Genomic DNA, 21,600 nt, shown 5'->3' with positions numbered 1-21,600 from the left:
ATCAGAAAAGCTTTTCTGATGAAGGGTCTAGGCCCGAAACATCAGCCTTTCTGCTCCTATGATGCTGCTTGGCCTGCTGTGTTCATCCAGCCCTGCACCTTGCTGTCTCGGATTCTCCAGCATCTGCAGTTCCTACTATCTCAGATGGTTATCTACATGTTTTATAAAATGAACTGTAGCCTGCAATACCCATCTGAAATAATCAGTAGTAATGGAGAATGATAATTATATGAAATTGAGGACAGGCAAGCTGACCGAAGATTGACACTGCAGGTTTGCCTCTTCAGTCAAGTTGTCCTTACTTAAGATATCCTGTTCTCATAAAATCACTTAATGACAGAATTTTTAGCACAGAAAGGAACTACTCACTCATTGTATCTGTGCTATTGTGACTTCTATTTTGAAATGCTCTCTTCCCATTTAACTCCTTGTTCTTTCCTACACTTGTTCATATTTTATTTCTTCATATCTCTAAACATTAATTCCAGTCTGGAACTCCTACTGAAAAGGTGCACATGGAGAAAGTATGGATCAAGGTATGAAGGGTTACAATCTTTGTACTCTATCTGTGACCTGAGCTTCGTTCAAAGCCAACTTTTTTACTAGAGGATAGTTTGCAGCTTACTGATTGATTAATAGATACTTGCAGCAATAATAATAAGTGCTTTTCAGTCATAGAATCCATTCTCTCCTTTATGTTTTTTGTACTGATTCACAGTCTCTGTCTCCTTCAATGTGATTCACTGACTGCTGAAAATAATCTTTCGTAATCTGACATCTTCAAATATCTTACATACATTATACCTCTGTTAGATACCAGCTTAACATTCTTTGTTCCAGTCAATTTAGACTTGGGGGCAATTTTAACCTTTGCAGCTCAGATGGTAAACTATTGGTGCAGACCAAGTGTGTTCTACAACAGGTGGACAATCTTCACAGACAGCTTAGCATCCAGTTTTCTCACTCTGTTATTGAAATAATCTCCTCCCTGGCTCCTGCTCTCAGCTGGCTAACTCTAAACAACATTTTTACTATTGTTCCAATACTACTGCACAGAATGATTTGATTTGACCTTTAGAAAAAATAAATATTTTATGACGCATTTGAAAGCAACAAGTGCTGGCATCCATGAACTCTGGTACTTTTTGAGCTAGAAGGTCAAGGGAGAGAAACAGGGAATTATAGAGCAGTTAGCCTAATTTCTGTTGTCAGGAATTTACTCAGGTATATAATTCAGCATGGGCTCGCTGAACACCTTGAAATTTTTCAGTGGATCTGTGAGAGCCAGCAATGATCTATAAAGGCAAGGTCTGATATATGTTTTTAAAAGAGATGACTAAAGTAGTGGATATGTTAAGCAAAGGATTAAAGGATATGGGTTAAATTTATATGGTGTCATATCGCAATTCAGCCATGTTTTCAGTAAATGGTGGTAAAGGCTCAAGGGATTGAACGAACTACTCCTGTTCCCACATTCTTAAGGATATTAAGGGTGACTTGATTAAAGTTTTCCAGATATTAAAGAGAATTGATAGTTTCTCTCCATCTACTGTATTTCTGCTAGTTAGGGAATCTAGAACTTGGAGGCAAAGCCTTAAATTAGAGCCAGCCCATTTAGGAATAAAGCTATGATAAGAAACACCTCTACATGCAAAGTCTGGTAGAGGTTTGTAACTCTCTTCTACAAATGAGCTGCTAACTATTATAACTAGCAGCTCACCACAATTAGTTGATATTGAGTAAGATCTCTGAAAATTCTGTAAATGAAAAGCAAACTGAAATGGTCAAACTGTTTTTTCTTCTCCCTATCATGTCAACGCTCAATCAGATTTCAATTACTACTCTCTGTAATTTGACTGTTGTTAACCGTGGTGACAGTTTGTGCAATATCTTGTAATTGCCTGCTAGCCAAATGGCCACTTCCTATTCCTAAGCATTTCAATATTAATTTACAGAAACCTTGAGGAGCTGTGAATTACCAGATGGTTAAAGTAATACTCAGGGCAGGCAAAATTTTCACCAGAAGGGAGATGCTGAGGCAATCCAGCTCTACTGTCCTATTTTAAACATTGTTTCAGTCACTCAAACCAGGTTTTCTTAGACACTGCAAAATCATTCATCTTTTGTGCTACTTACGCCCTGGTTGGTAAAACTCTGATCTCAGAGTCAGAAGGTTTTAATCTGAATTTAGGACTTGAGAACAAAAATTAAATTTGATGTTCCGATGCAGTACTGAGGGTACACGGCACTTCTAGAGTGAGATGTTAAACTGAAGTCCTCCTGGCTGTCCTGAACATGTCACAGCACTTTACTGAAGAGGGGTTTTTGGGGGAGAAGTAGGAAGTTTTCTACAGTATTTTGTCTGATATTCATTTGTCAGTCAAAATCATATAAAACATCGCCTGGTCATTATCATAATGTTGTCTGTGGGAGCTTGCCATGAACAAATGTACTTCAGTGGGCTGAATGCTATGCCACTGGATGAACGGTTATCCTTTAATTGTGATCTTCTACATTATAAATTGTGCGGTCCCTCGTGCATATGCTGAAAAGTGAAAACCATCACACTTGTGGATTGTAATAGTCAGCAAAAATATATGATGACACAAAGTGTTGCTAATAGTTAGTGAATTAATGCTTGACTTACACAATACTTCATATTGTTTTGCAGACAATAAAAGCTGAGAATCCTATTTAAGAATTTTAAAACTCTTATCTTTGATGGATATAAAATGGCTGCTTTTGTTTTGTGGAGCCCCTCCCATTCCATTAACATGGCACTGACAAAGAAGCAAAAGGCTAAACATCCTAGCATATAATTTGCCTCCTTTTGAATCATAAGCAGGCTGCTTTGAAAAGTGCCAAAGATCAAAACAGTCCTCAGCCACTAGGTATACAGCCATATTATTAATCAATTGTATTGGGTACATAGACCAAACAGCAGTTCAGTAGCTGTCTGGTGATTCATATACTTGGTGAAGGGTGGAAGTGAAAGCTGTCAGAATTGCAGCTATCCTAATGTCTCCTTAATGACAGCAAGAATCTCCAATAATAAATTCTGCTATCTCCCAGATTTGTAAACAATGTTGCCCGAAACGTTAGCCTTCCTGCTCCTATGATGCTGCTTGGCCTGCTGTGTTCATCCAGCTCTACACCTTGTTATCTCAGATTTTCCAGCATCTGCAGTTCCTACTATCTTTGACACAGCTTTTGCTGGAGCTACAGATCTAACATGCAAGAGAAATTTTTTTTTCCCATTTCAGATCAAAAAATGATGCGATTCTACACTGACATGGTGAGATGAAGGGATATTGATTGACAACATTACCTGCAATTAATACATTACTTAAAGATTGGAAAGATATAACTGAATAACATAATCGTAAATCATGTGAAATTGAATCAAATAGGTACAAGATAAATAGAGAAATTGAAGAAAGGATTAAATTGAGAGAAAGTAAATAGATGGAAAGAAAAATTAAGAAATAATTATTTTAAAAAATGATTTTATGAACCTCTATGGATGGTTTACTATCTGCAAGATTAAGAGACCACAGATTCAAATGTTCCATTCTGATCTGGAGAGAGTAAGTATCTTTGTAGAGACACAAATCTCCATATTGAATGGGTCCTTACAGCTAAACTTCAGCAACTCTTTGCCACTAAAAGGGAGAATAAGGGTGAACTCTGAACTTCATTGAGTGTTAGAACAATGCAAATCAGCCAGCAATTTGCAACATGTGTGTTTCCCTTCCTCCTCACACATCATTGATGTAGTTATAATCGAACAGTGGTGTGTGCTTTTGAATGCACCATTATAATCCTCGCATACTTGGGGTGATCTTATTTCAAGAGCTTGAAACACCAACTAAATGGACTTGATCAGTTTAGTTCACTAATCTCACCAATAGCAGGCCATTTGCACAGAGCCAATGGCTATGCTAGACAGACATTGTACATCCATACTCTCCCCATGCAAAAGGAACCCTTTAAGAATACATGGATTAATTGTGAAAAATGTAATGTTGAAATTCCTGGTTTGTTACAAGACTGTGTTCTAATTGTTCTGTATATTTCCTCTCTGTGATTCCACATATATCCTTTTATTGACACATTCAATCTCTATGCTGTATACTGTATTTTAAGTCAGTAGCCACAGAAATAAGTTTACATATATAATTGTTTAGTTTGGGTATCAGGATCTGGAAAAGGCCACCTGAATCAGCTGTGGAGAAATGGTCCAGAAGATATCTAGAAATCAACATAATTTTGTAAGTCAGGCCAAGAGATGACACAGCAACTTTGAACAACGTGAATGGTCAGAAACAGCAGATGCACTCGGGCCTAACGTACATGCTTCATGGTTGGAAACAGAGACCACAGAGATCTCAGGAGAGGCCAAAGCTAAAACAGTGTTGCCTCAATAATAGCTTACGATAAACAGCTGCTGAAGGCTGCTTTTCGCAGCCGGCGAAATTGTGATTCAAGCTCAAAGATAAAAAAAGGTGTAACTGAGAACTTGAGAAAGAAGCAGGCGTTTGAAGATAGGTGAGGTGCACTTGTGCTGAAGTACTGTGCCTTTTAACCTTGAAATTATTGACAGTTTTCACATGCCCATTGCACTTTAAATTGAACTTTTATATGTGTATGTTGGGGTCATGAGAACCAACATGGCCACTGAAAGGAGTGTGAAAACATTTGTTTGAGACATAATTGCCCTTTTATTTAAATGAGAGTTTTTTGAGAGATAATGAAATATTTCTTCTCGATTGATTGTATGAGGAATTTGCTGTTAGGTGTCTGCCTACTTGCCAGAAAAGCCAAGAATGAAATAGTGTCAAAACCATGTTCTTGTAAGCTCCAGAGATAGTAGGAACTGCAGATGCTGGAGAATCTGAGATAACAAGGTGTAGAGTTGGATGAACACAGCAGGCCAAGCAGCATCAGAGGAGCAGGAAGGCTGATGTTTCGGGCCTAGACCCTTCTTCAGCCTTCCTGCTCCTCTGATGCTGCTTGGCCTTCTTGTGAGCTCCAATGTCCATGGATTTCCTAGGTTCAATTCCTACTCTGTCCTGTTTTCCTCTGAGTTTGCTGTAATTTCTAAGAGGGAAATGAGCTAAGAGTTGATGACTCTAGTTAGAGATCTTTTACTTCAACATCAGCCATCCAGCAACATGTCAAAGTGGCTGTCGCTGCATCACTATCAGCCTGAACATTCCCATCAATAACAAACAGTGGTAGGTTAGGAACCGCTTAAGGAATATTGAGAAAGGTGGAGAAAATAAATAAAGTCAGGAATGATGCATTATTTCCTATTCTCAGATAAGTTAATGCCAATACTACAGTGGATACATACCTGATAGTATGCAAAGAAAGACCCTTTTTATATTCTTTTTTGTGATATAATGAGATTCGTGTAAATCATGATAATGATGTAACGGATTACATGACTGACATCAATCGATGAGAACATACCAGCCTTGAATATGCATGTGAAAAGAGAGGTCTTAGACACTACACTAGAGAGATGTATTTGAGAACCTATGATGTGAATGAAGGAGTGTTACAGTACACAAGGAACTGAAGTGCCTTCCTTAATGATAAGGAGAAAGCAGCCTCAAAGGCAATGTATCTGCAGATACCAACAGTTGGAGATATTCCAGACCAGTGTCTCAATGTGCCGGTAAAGTCATTGTGTTAAAGCAAAAGATAACGCACATTTGTAAAGTTAACATTGTTTATTATAGATAATATTAAAAACATATCAAAATACCAATACTTTCAAGGGGATCATTAAAAGACAGCATTATTGAAGCTGTGTGGAGTGAATGATACCAATGTCTGATAATACAGCAGTGCCAGTGGCCGCACTAGGTGAATGTATTGAACTAATCTCAGTAGTGGTGTCACAAAACTATCCTTGATTGTTGTAAAAACCCAACACATTCACTAATGTCCTTTAGGAAGGAAATCTGGCCTTGCCTGGCCTACATGTGACCCTAGATCTGTAGTGATTTGATTGACTCTAACTCTTAACTGCTCCCTGAATATAATTTAGCAAGCTACTCAGCTCTACCAAAATTACTATAAAAAGTCAAAAAGGAATTAAACTAGAGGGACTAGCTTGCATCAATTTGGGTATTGGAAACAATAAATAGCACACAGTCAAGTGAAGTAATAGCCTGATACAGTTATACTCAGAGTCAAATTTTACACTCAATGTCCTAGTCACTGTCATAATCACAGAGATCTTTCCCATTGGCAGGACACCCTCAGCAAACGCACAGAGGTTAACTGTCAGGAAGGCATTATCCTGGGGAATTGTCAATGTTCACTGGACCCCATGACATTTCCTGACATAAAGTCAAAAACGGCCAAAGGAAATGTTTTGCTGATTACCACATACTCCTCTCATGCCTAATGAATCAGTACTCCTCCATATTAAACACCACTTGTAGAAATCACTGAAGGGTGGCAAATAGACAGATGCACTCTGGCTGGGGTCACTTCAATGTCAATGACCAATAGTAGAACAACAGCAAACTTAAGGAAGGAGTTGGCTGATACCATACGGAATAGTCACTAGACTGGGTCTGTAGTAGGTGATGATGAAATGGATTAATGGGAAAACCAGTTTGATCCCATCCTAACCAATCTGTTTGTTGCAGATGCACCTAACCATGTCGGATCAGTGAGAGTGACAACAGCAGAATCATTATGAAGACTAACTTTTATCTTCACTTATGACATAGCCTCCATCGTATTGTGTGGCATTGCGACTGGGTTAAATCAATGAATTTGGACAGATCTAGGAACCCAAAACTGGGCATTCATGGGATGTTGTGGGCCAGCTATCTGCAGCAACAGAACTGTAATCAACCATGAGCTTTTACCTCATGGCTAGTACATCCCTCAATTTATTGTTAAGATTAAGTCACAGGATCAATCCTGGCTTAATGAAGACTGCAGACGTGTACGCCAGGAGCAGCATCAGGCATTCCTAAAAACTGAGGCTTGATGAAGTTAAAACACATGAAATACAGTGTGCCAAACAGTGGAAGCAGCATGCATTAGGCAGGGCTCAACAATCCCACAACCAATGGAGCAGCTCAAAGCTCTGCTGTCATGCCACAATAGTGATAAGTTAAATAACTAACAGGAGAAGGAGAAAGCTCCATAAATAATATGTGTACAGCAATGAGCTGCTCATTGACATTTATTGTAGGTTCCACTGCGATGACACAATTCCTGACATCATTACAGACTTGGTTCCAAACATGGACAAGGAGAGCAGCAATTGAAAAGGTTAGAGTGACTGCCCTTGAAATAAAGGCAGTGTTTGATACAGTATGCCAAAAAGGATCCCTGGCAAAATTGAAGTCAATGGAAATCTACTGGGGAGAGGGCTCCACTTGTTGGAGTCATATCTAGCACAAAGGAAGATAGTAGTGTTTTTTGGAAGCCAATCACTTTGGTCCTAGGACATCATTGTACAAGCTCCTCGGGGGAGTGTCCTCGAACCAATATTTTCAGCTGCTTCATTAATGACCTTCCACCCAACATAAGGTCAAAAAAGGGGATGTTCACTGATAATTAGACATTGTTCAGCACTATTCACTCTTCAAATACTGAAACAATCTGTGTGAATGCGCAGAAAGACCTGGATTACATTCAACTTTAGCTGATAAGTGGCAAGGAGCATTTGTGCCATGCAAGTGTCAGGCAATGACCATCTCCAAGAAGAGAGAATTGAACTATTGTCCCTCAACATTCACTAATGTTACCATTGCTGAATCCTCACTATTAACATCCTGAGGGTTACCGTTCACCATGATGGCTGTAAGAACAATCAGAAGTTAGAAATTCTGTGGTTTGCGACTCACTTCATAACTCCCAAAAGACATCAGCCATCTGCAAGGCTCAAGTCATGAACGTGATGGAATACTTCCCACTTGACTGATGAGTGCAGCTCCAAATACACACAAGACCTTGACCACCATTCATTACAAAAAAGCCTGCCTCCTGCCTGTTTGTCACCTCATCCAACAAATTAAACATTCACTTCCTTCCTGCCAGGGCACAATGGCAGTAGAGTGCACCATCTACAAGTTGATTTGCAGCTGCTCACCAAGGTTCTTAGGACAGCACCTTCCAAATTCACAAATTCTGCCACCTAGAAACAAAAGGGCAGCAGATACATGTGAGCACCACCACCTGCAAGTTCCTCTCCAAGCCACGCGTCACCCTGACTTGGAATGTATCACTGTTCCTTCACTGTCATTGAGTGCAAATCCTGGAACTCCCTTCCCTTAGCACTGTGGGAGTATCTAAACCAGCTGAACTACACCAATTTCATAAGACAACACATCACCACCTTCTTAAGGGCAATTAGAGATGGGCTATAAATGCTGGCCTTGCCAGTGATGCCCACTTTTTAAAAAATAATTTTATAAATTAGCACTGATGCTCATGTTATATATTTGGGGAGGAAGGTAAATATGCAGAAACAAGGCAAAGCTTAATACTTGGACAATGCTGAAGTATGGCATAGTGCCTTGACACATCCAAACCATCCCATTCAATATTGCTTCAAACCTTCAATCTTTGCTTCATTCATATCAGTTTGGCTAAAGCCAGTCTGAATCTTTCAGGACTGGAACCCTTGTAAAGTCAAATGTTGACAGCAAATTACAGCTGGGGCAGAGAAGTAGACCCTAGATAACACTGATGCTTTAAGATCTCATTAGTCTGTGATGAATTTACACAGATTTTAAATTCGCAATTGTTGGACACCACTATATTGATGTTCAGTCTCAAGAGGAGATGCAAGAATTGCTTTATTGTCGAGTTTCCAGAGAGAATAAAAAGTGTTGTACCTTCATTATCTGCTCTGATAATGGGGACATTATCTGGGGACAATGGAGAGATGTAGAGTTTATCTCCTTCACACAGTCGAATACAGAATGCTGTCAGCAACGGAATAATGTGCAAAAGCACATTACAATCGCACAAAATTGATGAAGTGCTGATTAGTATTACACTAATCCATTCCATTTCTCTTTCAGTTTTTGACATGATCTGCTCTTTAACTGCACAACTGCAACGTTACAATTTACTAAACTTATGTCACTTGTGTATTAACCTCCAATTAAGCAGCATTTGTGATATGCAAACCAAATTATCCAAGGACTGATTTTGTTCGAAATACCTTTGAATTTCAATTCCATTTAATACTTCACAGATGTTGCTCTGCTTACCACTGCCCTTCACTTACTTGGAAGATTATAACAAATGTCAAGCGTGCAGCTAGAATAGCCCAATACTGTTTGGAGTAATCATAGGCATGGTCAGACCATGGCGGTTCCCTGTAATCCTTGTACCTGTGGTAAAAGGTCAGGATGGAGAGTTGGGGTTGGGTGGGGGAAGGTTTGGGATAATAGCAAGTAAAAATATGACTAATTAGTTCTGCAGTGTTGCAATAAAACATGAAAAACCTCCCCAGATCATGAAGGCTCCCAGAAAAACATTTGAAAATAAAACCAATCATGTAGTTATTTAATTGAATAAGACTCTACTGTGAACAATTGAGTCATGGAGAAAGAACCACAAATGGTGCTCCATAAGATCACATTCTGTACTGGATGCAATCTTATTTACAACTGTGTAAACTGATGTTTCACTGAGTCTAGCTTGGTTTAAATCATGCTGTTTTATTAAGAGAGTGAACTTGGATTACCACAACATCATTTGATCATAGATTATAGAATCCCTACTGTGTGGAAACAGGCCCTTCAGCCCAACAAGTCCACACCAAACCTCAGAGCATCCCACCCAGACCCATCCCCCTATAACCCACCTAATCTACACCTCCCTGAACACTATGGGCAATTTAGCATGGCCAATCCACCTAGCCTGCACATCTTTGGATTGTGGGAGGAAACCGGAGCACCCAGAGGAAACCCACATAGACACGGGAAGAGTGTGCAAACTCCACACAGACAATCGCCCAAGTGTGGAATCAAACCCGGGTCCCTGGCACTGTGAGGCAGCATTGCTAACCACTGAGCCATCAAGCCTTGGTCAAAGGAACATATCTATAAACCAGTTGCATCTAAAATGTTGCACAAAAGCATTTCTCCTGCCAAATGATGATCCTATGTTTCTGCATTAACAAGGAAAGCAGGGACTTAGTTACTTGAACTCTGCAGGCTAAACAGCCCTTATTAAAGATAAGTAACAGCAATAACTGAACATATGATTACCTGCAGACTTTAATATTGATGAAATGTGATGATTGTGGATGAGTACCCTGTAGAAATTCACTGATATTGAAGTAAGACAAGGTATGATTCACAAACCCATGCATACTTCCATCATCACTATACATGTATTGGTAAACAAGGCGTGGAATGAAGTCAGACGTTATAGCGATTACAAATGCCTGGGAGACACACAAAGAAGATGTATTAACACTGGAAATTAAGAGTCTTGAAGAAAATTCAACTGTTAATATACATTGGGACAATGTGTCTGCTAAATGGTGAACAGAGGATGGCAAAACAAACATATGCAGCAATTCTTCATTAAGGTCACAAGAAACAGATTGTACAAATCACCAGGTAGCAGTAGCTGCTCAACTATTTCAGTTATTCATAATAAGATAAAGTCAGAACTCACAGAACACCAGGTTATAGTCCAACAGGTATATTTGAAAGCACAAGCTTTCGGAGCGCTGCTCCTTCATCACCTGACACAGGAGTAGTGGTCCGAAAGTTTGTGATTGCAAATAAACCTGTTGGATTATAACCTGTTGTCGTGTGATTTCTGACTTTGTCCATTCCAGACCAATACCGGCACCTCCACAATGGAGAAATCAATTTAAATTGAATGTTGCGCTGCAGACATAAGTCACATGTATTAGTCACAGAATATAAATTTCAACAATACGTATTTGCCATATAACAACTTTTGAAAATTTGTTCCTGTGAAGTACAAACACTTCCTTTAATTGTGATAGGTGAATGTTATGGACCTTGAAATGTCTGATGCAGAGCCTGATTGTCTGAACAACTTGGGATTCATGCCATCCTTTTGCTTTAAACAAACCTCTTCTGTGTCAAAACACCAGTGCCGTTATCTAATGGGAAAAGGTGCTTCCTATTAATTGACTCCTGCGCTTGACCTCACTTTGAAAGAAAAGGTCTCCCAAATCATCAGATGCTTCAGGATATCTCAACCCTTTGCAAAATGTACCTAATTTACTTCACTGTTCAACACGTACATTTCCAATGAAGTCTGCTAAATTGTTGACGCTGCATCCTCAAGGGAACAATTCCTGGCAGCACAACTTAAATCAGCAGAACACAGAATTGCCTCGGCACTTTGGAGATGGATATTCATGATTCGTAAAGGTGCATTCCTCAACTTCAGTAACTGTTTTTGTTCTTTGACAACGTCACTTAAAAAACACACTCAGCTGACGAACTCTAAGCAGGTTAAACCTGTGTTAAATTTAATTGATCTTAAGTTATGAGAACATTGACGTAATTGTGCATTTTTAATTATTGCTGAAATATGAATCTGAAATGCCTAAACCTATAAACTTAAATCTGCTATGTAAGTGGCTGTATAAGTAAAAATAAAATCATCTTCCTGTCACATTATGGAAAAAAAGCAGTAATCAGTTTGATTTATTTTTTTCCAAATTCTCAAAAGTAAGTGCACCTTTGGGCTGAACATGGGTGAGCCTGTCAGAGAGGATACCATGACTGCAAAGGAGAATTTTTTACCGAGTGGCAGGGAGGTTCTGACAGGAATTGAGCTCACTGGTGAGCTTGTCAATTAGGGTAATCAATAAACCATTTAAACTAATTATCCCTGAACCCCCCCAACAGGATTTAATGGTGGTGCAGGAATTCACAAGCTTCACACCGGTCTATCGTGAGTCCTTAGGGTCACATGGCAAACCCTGTCAGTTATGGCTCAACCCTGCTGGGTTTGCTTGAAACCTTGTCAGGATGCACCCTCATTAACAAGTGTGATTTAAGAGGTGTGATTTATATATACACTTTAACATCATTTATTTTAGAGTTTGGTGTTTGAACTAGTGGCATCGGGTTTTGGTCTGCATGTATGAGAGAGTTTAATGACTAATTTGTCAGTATCTCTGAAGCCATATTTTATTTAAACCAGTAGGTGGGAAAGACAGGGAGAGTCACTGGATTGATAATGGGATCTTATTTGCATTTGAAAATTTTATAATCAGACAGAATAAATATTAATAATCATTCACTTGTTTTTGGTTTAGCGGAATCAAGAATTGATTTATTTTTATTTTGCTTAGGGAATAACCCATTGATTGAAAAGCTTTTGGTTTCAATTTGCAGAAATCCTGATTTGAAGTTAAATGGGAAAGAGATTCTCCTAGAAGAAGGAGGCAGTTAAGAATAATTAAGACATAGGTTGCCTCAGTGTAAAGATTTTAGATTAAAATTTCAGACCAGAAATGTTAATCGAAACCATGAAGTGGTTATTTGAAGCTGAATAAGTCTAAACTCAATTGTGTGAATAATCAAGAAAGTAGCTATCAAACTCTCAGGAACAGGAATTGGAAGAAACAGTTAAGTCAAACTTATAGATCTAATTGAGAAAAGAACTTTCCCTGGTCTATAAAGAGACAGTGTTGGGATAGAAGGTATTGTATTTTGTCTTGTGTCTTAATATCTTTCAAATAATGGCAGATGTAAATAGTTTGGTTTATTCTATTTTAGTTTCATTTCTTTTGCACAATAAACTACTGTTTTATTATTAAAATCTGCAGCATTATGTGTGGTGTTTCAATGTAGACCACCTCATTAAATACAGACAAAACAGAATATAATCTATTGAGCGAGATTGCAGTCTCAGATCTGAGTTGTTAGTAATGATATTGGTCGGGATTATAACACCAGCACTCAGTGAATGATCAATGGATCCAGTGATGGAAAGCAGGCACCACTGAAAGCCATACCCCTGAACCTCATCTCCCTCTCCTGTCCGAAAGCGTTGTCCATATTCACGTATCTCCAAGTTTCCAGCAATGATCCCTGGTGAAGGATTCTATTATTAGTAGGCTCCTGTCCCAGTGCCATTACTAGCAATAGAGAGTTACCACCTCTGATTGACCAGAAGCTCCCAGGATTTGGATTTCCACTCTGGTGGCACATTCATCCAATGGGAGGCCAGTTTTGGCTTGTTAACCGTCTGATTGCATCAGGGCTCCCATAACTTTAGTTATGCCTGAACCCTTTACTTAATAAAGATCCTGTGCATTTAAAGAAGATGTCAGAAAGCTGAGTGACTTACGTTAATGATCACAGAAAACTTCCCCATCCCACTGAGAATGTTATACCAAATTCCTAATGGACAAAGAAGACACACATTAATGAAGATGCAAGACATTTAATGCAAATCAACTTCATGTGGGTCGTTCTGACTGAAATGCTGATGTATATTTTGAGGTGGCTGACATACCTATGTCTTTTGCCCGTACTGCATCTGGTCTTCTGAGTTCAGCGACAAACTTTCTTGCATCCAGCCGTATCTCGATGACGTTGTTGAGAAGAGCAAACAAGGGAGCCAAGGGAAAGGATGCGACAAAGAGTGTCACAAAGCCAAACTGCACAACTGGGGGAAAGCAGCGTTCATTAAAACATGCTAACGAGAGCACAGTCATGTATCTCTATGTAATCCCAATGAAAGGAGCCACTGAAAAGTTTGAAACTAACATCTCTTTGAGTGCATGTCACATTGAGTGCATCTCTATGTAATCCAAGTGTCTGTGAGTGACTGTACTAAACGTAGTAACTATCTAATACAACAGTTTCATAAGAGACACTGGGCCACATCACAAACCACAAAACCAACCTTAAATAATTTACTCTAGCTGTCAGACTCTGTGACGAAATCTGCAGAGCTAGCTCCACAATTCTACTCTCCCAGCAGGAAGCTTGGAAGAAGTCCAAGTCAGTGAATTGTACAATGCTTTAAGCCTATCTCCAGCCACATTCCCTTCAAGGAAGTTTTCCCACTAGGAGTACAAGATGGAAGCATATGAAAAAGGTGGGCCAGAAAAGTAGTCCATTTATCAAGCTTCCTCACCAGTCATGATGTCAAAGCAACAGGAATAGACACTTCTTACTTCTAGCCTAGCAGCTGTGCAATTCATGAGGGGGCCAAAAAGCAAGAGAAATAAACTGATTCAATAAAAGTTTCAAAAACTTCTGAAAATCTCTCACCAGCACCCTCAGCTGATTGGCCCCAGCCCAGGCCTCATACTGATCATTGCAGTATTAACATCTAAAAGTCCTAAATAAGTTGCTGTTGATCATTCAGGAATGTCCATTAGTTTTCAAGGTGTGAAACTGCTGGGATGGTTTTGATCAGTATCTGAGTCAATTCCTTTTATTAATAGCTACCACTTTTAATGCAGACATTGGTTACACCCTTCGTCATTTATATCAATAGACAAGTGGTTGCAATATGACTGTTCCAACCTGTCAGATACAGAAATACAAATAGCTTGTAGGGTACTTAAATTGACAGAGTACACTGTTAGACATCGATGTAAATTGGAAGCTCTAGACAGAAATATAATTTGGAAGCACTAATAACATCATAATGCATAGAATCCCTGAAATAAATCTCCTGCATGTTAATATTCATATGTAGCAATATTCCTACAGACTTAATGTAAATACACACTGAAGTATATACCCCTGGCAGCTGCTACGAAGAATTAACAGTGGATCCCAAAGGCTATAGCTATGGTTTGGTGGTCAAAATGAAGGCAGAGACCTTAAATAGCTTTCTCCACAACCATTTGACCAGCGTGGAGAATATGCACTCAATGTGACATGCACTCAAAGAGATGTTAGTTTCAAACTTTTCAGTGGGTCCCTTCATTGTGAAGTTCCCTGAGTTTCATATCTTCAGCAAGATGGGTTAATTCCTGAAATCTGTGTTAAACATATCACGTCAATCAGTTTGTGAAGCTTAGGAGAAGCATGTTGTGGAAGTTTTATAGGTCTCGTCAACTTGAAGTGTCTTACTTAGATGTCAATGATAAGTTAAGTAAAACTGATTATAACTGATATTATTGACTGATTATAAACCTCTGTGTTTAGAAGATAAGTGACCATCATTGTGTAAATGTACAAATGAATTAGAGTTATTTCTCAGGTAGATAAAGTGTTATGCTCAATTCAACAGTATTTAGAATCGAATAATTATGTTTCATCTTGATCACATACTTTCATTTTTACATTGATTTTAAATGAGAGCAGAATTTTATTTTAACATTTGAAAAAAAATTAAAGAAAAGGTGCCTGACTTCTTGGCTTGCAAGTCCATCTCTTGAAATTTTAAAGGATCTAAAGAGATAGTTGGCCACATGTTATAGCAACTTTAAGTGTGCAATTGTATTGAGCTATGGAGGGATTCTTTGTGCTGGGTGTGCAATAAAATCACATTATAAATGCTTGGCTGAGTTCCAAATCCCTAAATATACTTGAGCTCAGTATGGATTATTTACATAGCTGTGAAGTAGACTTCAAGCTTTGTTCGATAGTTATATGAACATTTAATAAGATGAAACAGTTTTGAATTTCAGTTTGCTCATTTTCATAGATATATGACCATTTGTAGAAGAGCATGTTCTTTTTTAAGTAGAGTTTGAATTTCTATATGCTTGATTAGCAGTTTTTTGAACTCTTAAGAAAAGGAATTTTTTCAAGTCAGGATTGACTTGTTGAGTGTTTGTTTACCTCAGAAGCATTTAAAAGATTATCCAGTGTTGTTCTAGGACTCATGAGTGCTGTCACTGGGACACTGATTATACAGGATTCGTGGTGGTGAAGGAGACGGAATGGGAAATGTAAGTATGGAGGGGTTCAGGGATGCATGGGATATTGGGAAATGGATTAGGTTGGAGGGTGGGTGTGGAGAGTAGGAAGTGAGGGCTAGGGGCTTTACAGGACTGGAACTGCAGTAAATAGAAGTGGGCCTTCTAACCTGCCAACCTCTGTTCCTGCCTCAGACTTTCATCAGTGGACAGTTATCACTACTATAATCCCCCAATTTCCTAGGGGGAAATAATATGTGTTTATTTATATATATGTGTGTATTTATATATGTGTTATGTGTATTGTGTGTGTGTGTATGTTGTGCATGTGTGTTCATTCAGAGTCCAGGAATGCAACTGTGTGAAATGTCTTAACTTATGATTCCTTGGTCTATCATGAGAATTTGGCCCTAAATTCCTTGCTTGCCTTAAAATGATGTGCAGGTAGATAAATTGAAAAACAAATAATTTCCTTATCATTTTAACCCTTTGTTATGGCAACATTTAAGGAAATGAGACATGATGCATTTGATATCCCAATGCAATTATTTTTCAAGTTTACTAATTTGTGCCGTGTGGCTTCATTGGGAGTATTTTTGACCTTCTGTGTTAGTTCATAATAAATGACATTGAGTCAGCAGCCTATTTCACGTCTCCTATGATTTCTATTTCCTTTGAAGACAATCAAAATAATAGTGGGGAGGAGTATAAATCAGTCTCTCTATTTGCTATGACTATTTTATATTCATGTAAAGTCAAAATGATTCTATTTTGTGCCTTAAATCAGACTCAGTTTCAAAAAGCTGTGTTTTCTCCCCTTAAATTTATTTGAATGATTTTGCAAAAAAATAATTTGGCCCCTTTTCTTGATCACAGGTCTCAATCTTTTCTTAAGAACCTCCAGACATTTAATACTTTAAATACTCAATCCCTCCACACCAGTACCACGCTGCAGTATTGTATATTATCTACAAGGTACACCGTGGTATCTCACCAAAGTTCCTTTAAAAGCATCTTCTAAATTGTCATTTCTACCACCTGAACAAGAAAACAAAAACTGCAGTTTCTGGAAATCAGAAACAAAAACAGAAATTTCTGGAAAAACTCAGCAGATCTGGCAGTATCGGTGGCAAGAAATCAAAGTTAATGTTTCAGGTCCAGTGAACGCCAGATGATGCCAGACCTGCTTAGTTTTTCCGGCAATTTCTGTTTTTATTTCAAACACTGTACAGGCTAGCACATTAGACGCATGCAAACACCACAACATTCCCCTTCAAGTGACCCAATATTCTGACTTAGAACCATCACACTGTTCCTTCCTTGTCTTTGGATTAAAATCTTGGAACTCTCTGCCAAACAACATTGTCAGTGCACCTACACCGCAAGGGCTGCAGCAGCAGACATAAGGCAGCTCACCACTACCTTCTCAAGGTAATTCAGAATGGGAAAATAGTTGTTGCCCTTCCTAGTGGTGCTTGTATCCCAAGGACAATTTTTTAACATATTACTCATCTTATCGGATAAGCATTCTTACCACTTCTTAACAGATTACTCAAAGCTATCTATGAAAAATTAAACGCACAGATAATGTTGTATCAACTTACTCATCTCCATGTATTCAGGAGTCAGGCTAGTAAAAGGTTCCAAATTATAGTCTAAATCCCACTGTTGCGGCTGTCGAGTAGAACCAGAATTATTCGATTCTTTGGGATCAGCCCTTTCGTCCTTCAATTTCCTGAACAACTTTTTTATTCTCCTGTAAAGTTAGCCCAATTTAATAATATCACAAAAAGGACCCGGTCTAGGAACCTGCTGATTAACAAGATCATGTCTAAAATATACAACATCTGAAGTACCAGAAATGTCACCTTGGGGAAGCTGAGACTTTCTATTGATGAGAAAATGGTTTTGAATGTAAATGGAATAAGAGGCACTCCATAATGAAAATCATTTCAGTTTGCAGTATAGACTGTCACAGAACAAAGCAAATAAAATCTGCAAATTTCGCGTCTTGGTGATTGTTGTAATTATGCAAACTATTCCTCAACTATTAAGTTTAGGTGGTTGTGAAGGTTCTTTAACCTTCTTGCCACGCCTCATTAAACAGCTTCTTATTATAGGGCTGGATTTTGCTGTCAGTGGCAATGAATGGTATTTGTCATTCACTTGGTGTACAAAGTTTTAGCAACAGGGATTTCGACTAATCCAGAGTCTATTTCAGTCCAGCACCCTCTGCACGGGTTCTGTGGAATATGTGAACAGGGCAAGCAATGGAAAGTCTTTTCAACCAATCAGATTGTGGTATCTAAACTGTGACATGCAGATCTCAATCCAGCAAGTAAAGAAAGATAAATTTTTAATCATTTATTTGAAATGTAACACTGGTTAAGAAATATAGATGGAATTACAGGAGAGGTTTAAATTAGATAAACAAGAAAAAAAAACTTTTTTTTATTAATAGCCACCACATTAACTTTCTTACGAAGGAATGAGCCTCTACATTTGTAAAAATTAATATTACAAAGACAGAGAGGCTGTCCCACAACAATAATAATTTATTTCATTTAAAACTCACTTACTTCTAAATGTACAACCTTAATATGTATTTTATAATTTTTAACGTGTAACTTAAATATGGCAATTTTATGTAATTATTGTGATTTCTCCTATCAATTGTGAGAGTACCCCCAACCCTAATGCATCCTATTCCTAACTGTAGGAAAGGCCAAAGTATCTTTGGCGGCAACTTTTGGATTTTTGTGTTGAATGGCACAAGTGTGTGGAGCAGAAGTTGCTGTCAGATTGAAATAATGGACAGCATTATTCACCTGTCTGTTATAATTGGAGCAAAATCCCAGCCTTTATTTTGTTAATATCCCTCTTTTGTTCATAGTTAAGATCTCTAAATGGTTTTCAGTGAATAACAATTCATGAACCTTTGATCCATCCTTTTCATCTCTTGTACTTCTGATATTCTGGCCAAACGGAAACCCAAATAAGTAATTGGCAAGGCAAGGGAAGATTGGGCATGGCATTGTAATGGACAACAACTCAACACCTTCAATGTTACATACTTGCCCAAGGTTGTTACCTCCAATGAGAACCATGCAAATGTGAATGGGGATCACAATCACCCTAACCATTTCACACAAAACCAGACAAAGGAAGGTGCTGTCAAAGAGTTAATTCATGATTTCCTGTGTGCATAGTATCATGCCAGCAGAGTTTTTGTACCTTCAGGTGGATTATATATAAAAGTCAGCAATGTGAAAATGTACATTTTGCAAAGAATGAAATGCTATTAGTTGGGGATTTAATTAGAACATTGCAGAGCGTATTGAATGAGAAAGTGAGAACCTATATGAGATTTCACACTTGGAATTCTTGGGGTTCATTCTGACTTTGGGTAAAAAAAGACATATAATAATTAACTTGTTTATTTATGCATTTTCAAATATTAATAGTACAGAGTCTCTAAGGCATGTTGAAAGCCAACCTCCAGTATTGCCTGTGTTTAAACTGCCTGTGCATGGAGAGACAATGGCCTAATGGTATTATTGCCAGACTATTAAAACAGAGACCCAGGTTCATGCTCCGGGGATCTGGGCTCAATTAGCTGCCCTCTGGTCAATTAGAGATGGGCAATTAATGCTGGCCTAGCCAATGATGGCCATGTCCAATCAATTGATTTTTTTAAAAAGTTAGCTAATGTAAAAGATACTAAAGATAAAGGAAAGCACTACTTAATTCAACTGGTCACTAGATAATCTCGTCAAGCTGAATCCTAAACTGCTTCAAGCTGCTTGATTGCAGTGTATTTGATGAATGAAGGTACTTTCATGGTGCAGTGGTAATAAACTTACTTCTGGGCCAGGAGTTCAAGGCCCACCTGCTCCAGATGTGTATCCTAACATGCTTAAATATGTTGATTCAAAACATCTGGAAGATGCATGAGGTAGTGTCTAATTGTAGATTACAGGATGTCAGAGAAACACATTCTGACAGATTTCTTTAGCTAGAAAGTTATGAAAGACAAACAGATCCTGTTACAGAACTTACGGAATTCCAATTTCAAAGAGGTTGTTTTGAATGAGCTGTTTCCCGAGCATGATAATGCTCAACTGGATACAAAGCTCCATCAGGCAACCTCCAGGGGCACACTGGTTGGAAACAAACAGAAAGTAAAAATTACTTTAAAACAAAGTGTGGCTCACAATACTTAAATCATTAAACATGAAAAAATGTTGACTAGAACAGAATTACTCTATGCTGCATTGACCTCATACACTTAATCCTGATTGTTCTCCTTACCTCCTCCATCCGATAGTCATGAAAGATGTAAACGTATCTTCCAGGTCGGCCAACAAACCTGTCAAGAAAATAGACCATTAATCATAACCTTAAACATAACTCTGGAGCTAGTCAGTTATTTACTTACTTTAAAATAACACACAAGGTTAGAATAGCCGCTGCTTTGAGCATATCAGTTGGAGAATGGGCAGATGGAAAGGTTCTCCTCTTTGGTCCATTGATATGTTTTCACTTTGAGATCAGACCAACTATGACAGTTTGATGGCTCAAATATTCCAAGGCTCAGCAATCACTTCAGATTGCCACTCCAATTATTTTTTTGTTCTGAGTACTGAGCACCATCTTCCTAGCCAGGAGTTCAAATCCTGGTTCCTTCTGAAATGCAGAGCATAGCTGAAATCAACACTGTTTCCTCCATCGTGCAGAAAAGTCCAGGAAAGTCTAATCAGTCTCCCTGTTGTAGCAGTCAGTATGCTGTGTTCTGAGATTTAAATAGCCAGGAACTTTTACAGCTGCTGTGGAAGGGTAAGTATATAAGACAAGAGTGGGACTAAAGTGCCAGGTTGGTAGGGTGCCAAATAAGTGATGGAGTGCTTTGTGTAGGTTGGAGGCTTGATGGATGTGTTGGAGCTGGTTGTGTGGGAAGCAGGATATGTCAAGGCCAGTAGCAAGATGGGGTGGTGGGGAAAGAAGTGATTGGGTCCGGCTGCGATGTGGGATTGTTGATAGAAAGATTGGGGGGGTGGTCAGATCGGGTCCTGGGGATTCAGGCAGTTGGCAGAAATGGGATATTGATTCCTGCAGGGGGGTGTCAGTGCTGGTTGTGAGGAGGTATTGGGATCAGTGAGGGAGTGTTGAGACTGGTGGTGGCAGCTTGGTGTCAGGATGATGGTTTGGAGTTGTGCCTTGCATCACGGGGTGCTGTTGGGTCCTGCAGGGATAGTATTGTGGCCGGAGGGTGAGGGGGTGTTTTTGTTGGCAGTAAGAGGGAGCGTCAGGTCCCAGGGTTTCAGGCCTGAGAGGAGGAATGGAATGGGTTGGGGAGCTGTGTTGGGGATATATTTGGTAGGTTAGTGGGGAGAGGATCAGTGTAATTGTTACCCAGGAGTTAGACTAGATTTGTCATTGTCACATATTTCATGGGTTGCTACTAACGAAATAAAAGTGAAACCCTGTGAATTTCCCAACGTTATGGGCTTTGCCAGATGTTCTGAACACAGGGAATTGGGATCTTCAATTTCGTAGGCATTTCACACAGAGTCGCTGCATCAGATCCTGATGTGTAACTCCAGTCTGCATTGTTCCAAAGACTAACTGGCCATCGCAATACCAGGGCTGACATTTCTTCTTCACACACAGCCATTCCTCAGTGAGACAGGCAATTTTGGGTGAATTACAGGCAATTTTAC

The 21,600-nt window shown here is 38.9% G+C and overlaps 1 protein-coding gene across 1 annotated transcript in view; it reads right to left on the bottom strand.

Moving 5' to 3' along the window:
* The window catches only part of LOC109930159 (anoctamin-2-like), a 101,259-nt gene that overhangs the window by 3,998 nt on the left and 75,661 nt on the right, over positions 1-21,600 (bottom strand). Inside the window, exons 21-27 of the mRNA XM_020529700.2 lie at positions 20,192-20,249; positions 19,940-20,040; positions 17,485-17,636; positions 13,513-13,665; positions 13,345-13,397; positions 10,263-10,441; positions 9,275-9,380 (exon numbers count right to left, since the gene is read on the bottom strand). Coding sequence (XP_020385289.1) covers positions 9,275-9,380; positions 10,263-10,441; positions 13,345-13,397; positions 13,513-13,665; positions 17,485-17,636; positions 19,940-20,040; positions 20,192-20,249 — 802 coding nt within the window. The remainder of the gene's footprint in view (positions 1-9,274; positions 9,381-10,262; positions 10,442-13,344; positions 13,398-13,512; positions 13,666-17,484; positions 17,637-19,939; positions 20,041-20,191; positions 20,250-21,600) is intronic.

The sequence above is a fragment of the Rhincodon typus genome, chromosome 22 (genome assembly GCF_021869965.1).
Source record: "Rhincodon typus isolate 14 chromosome 22, sRhiTyp1.1, whole genome shotgun sequence".
Lineage (NCBI taxonomy): Eukaryota > Metazoa > Chordata > Chondrichthyes > Orectolobiformes > Rhincodontidae > Rhincodon > Rhincodon typus.
This window is presented reverse-complemented; position numbering and strand designations above follow the sequence as displayed.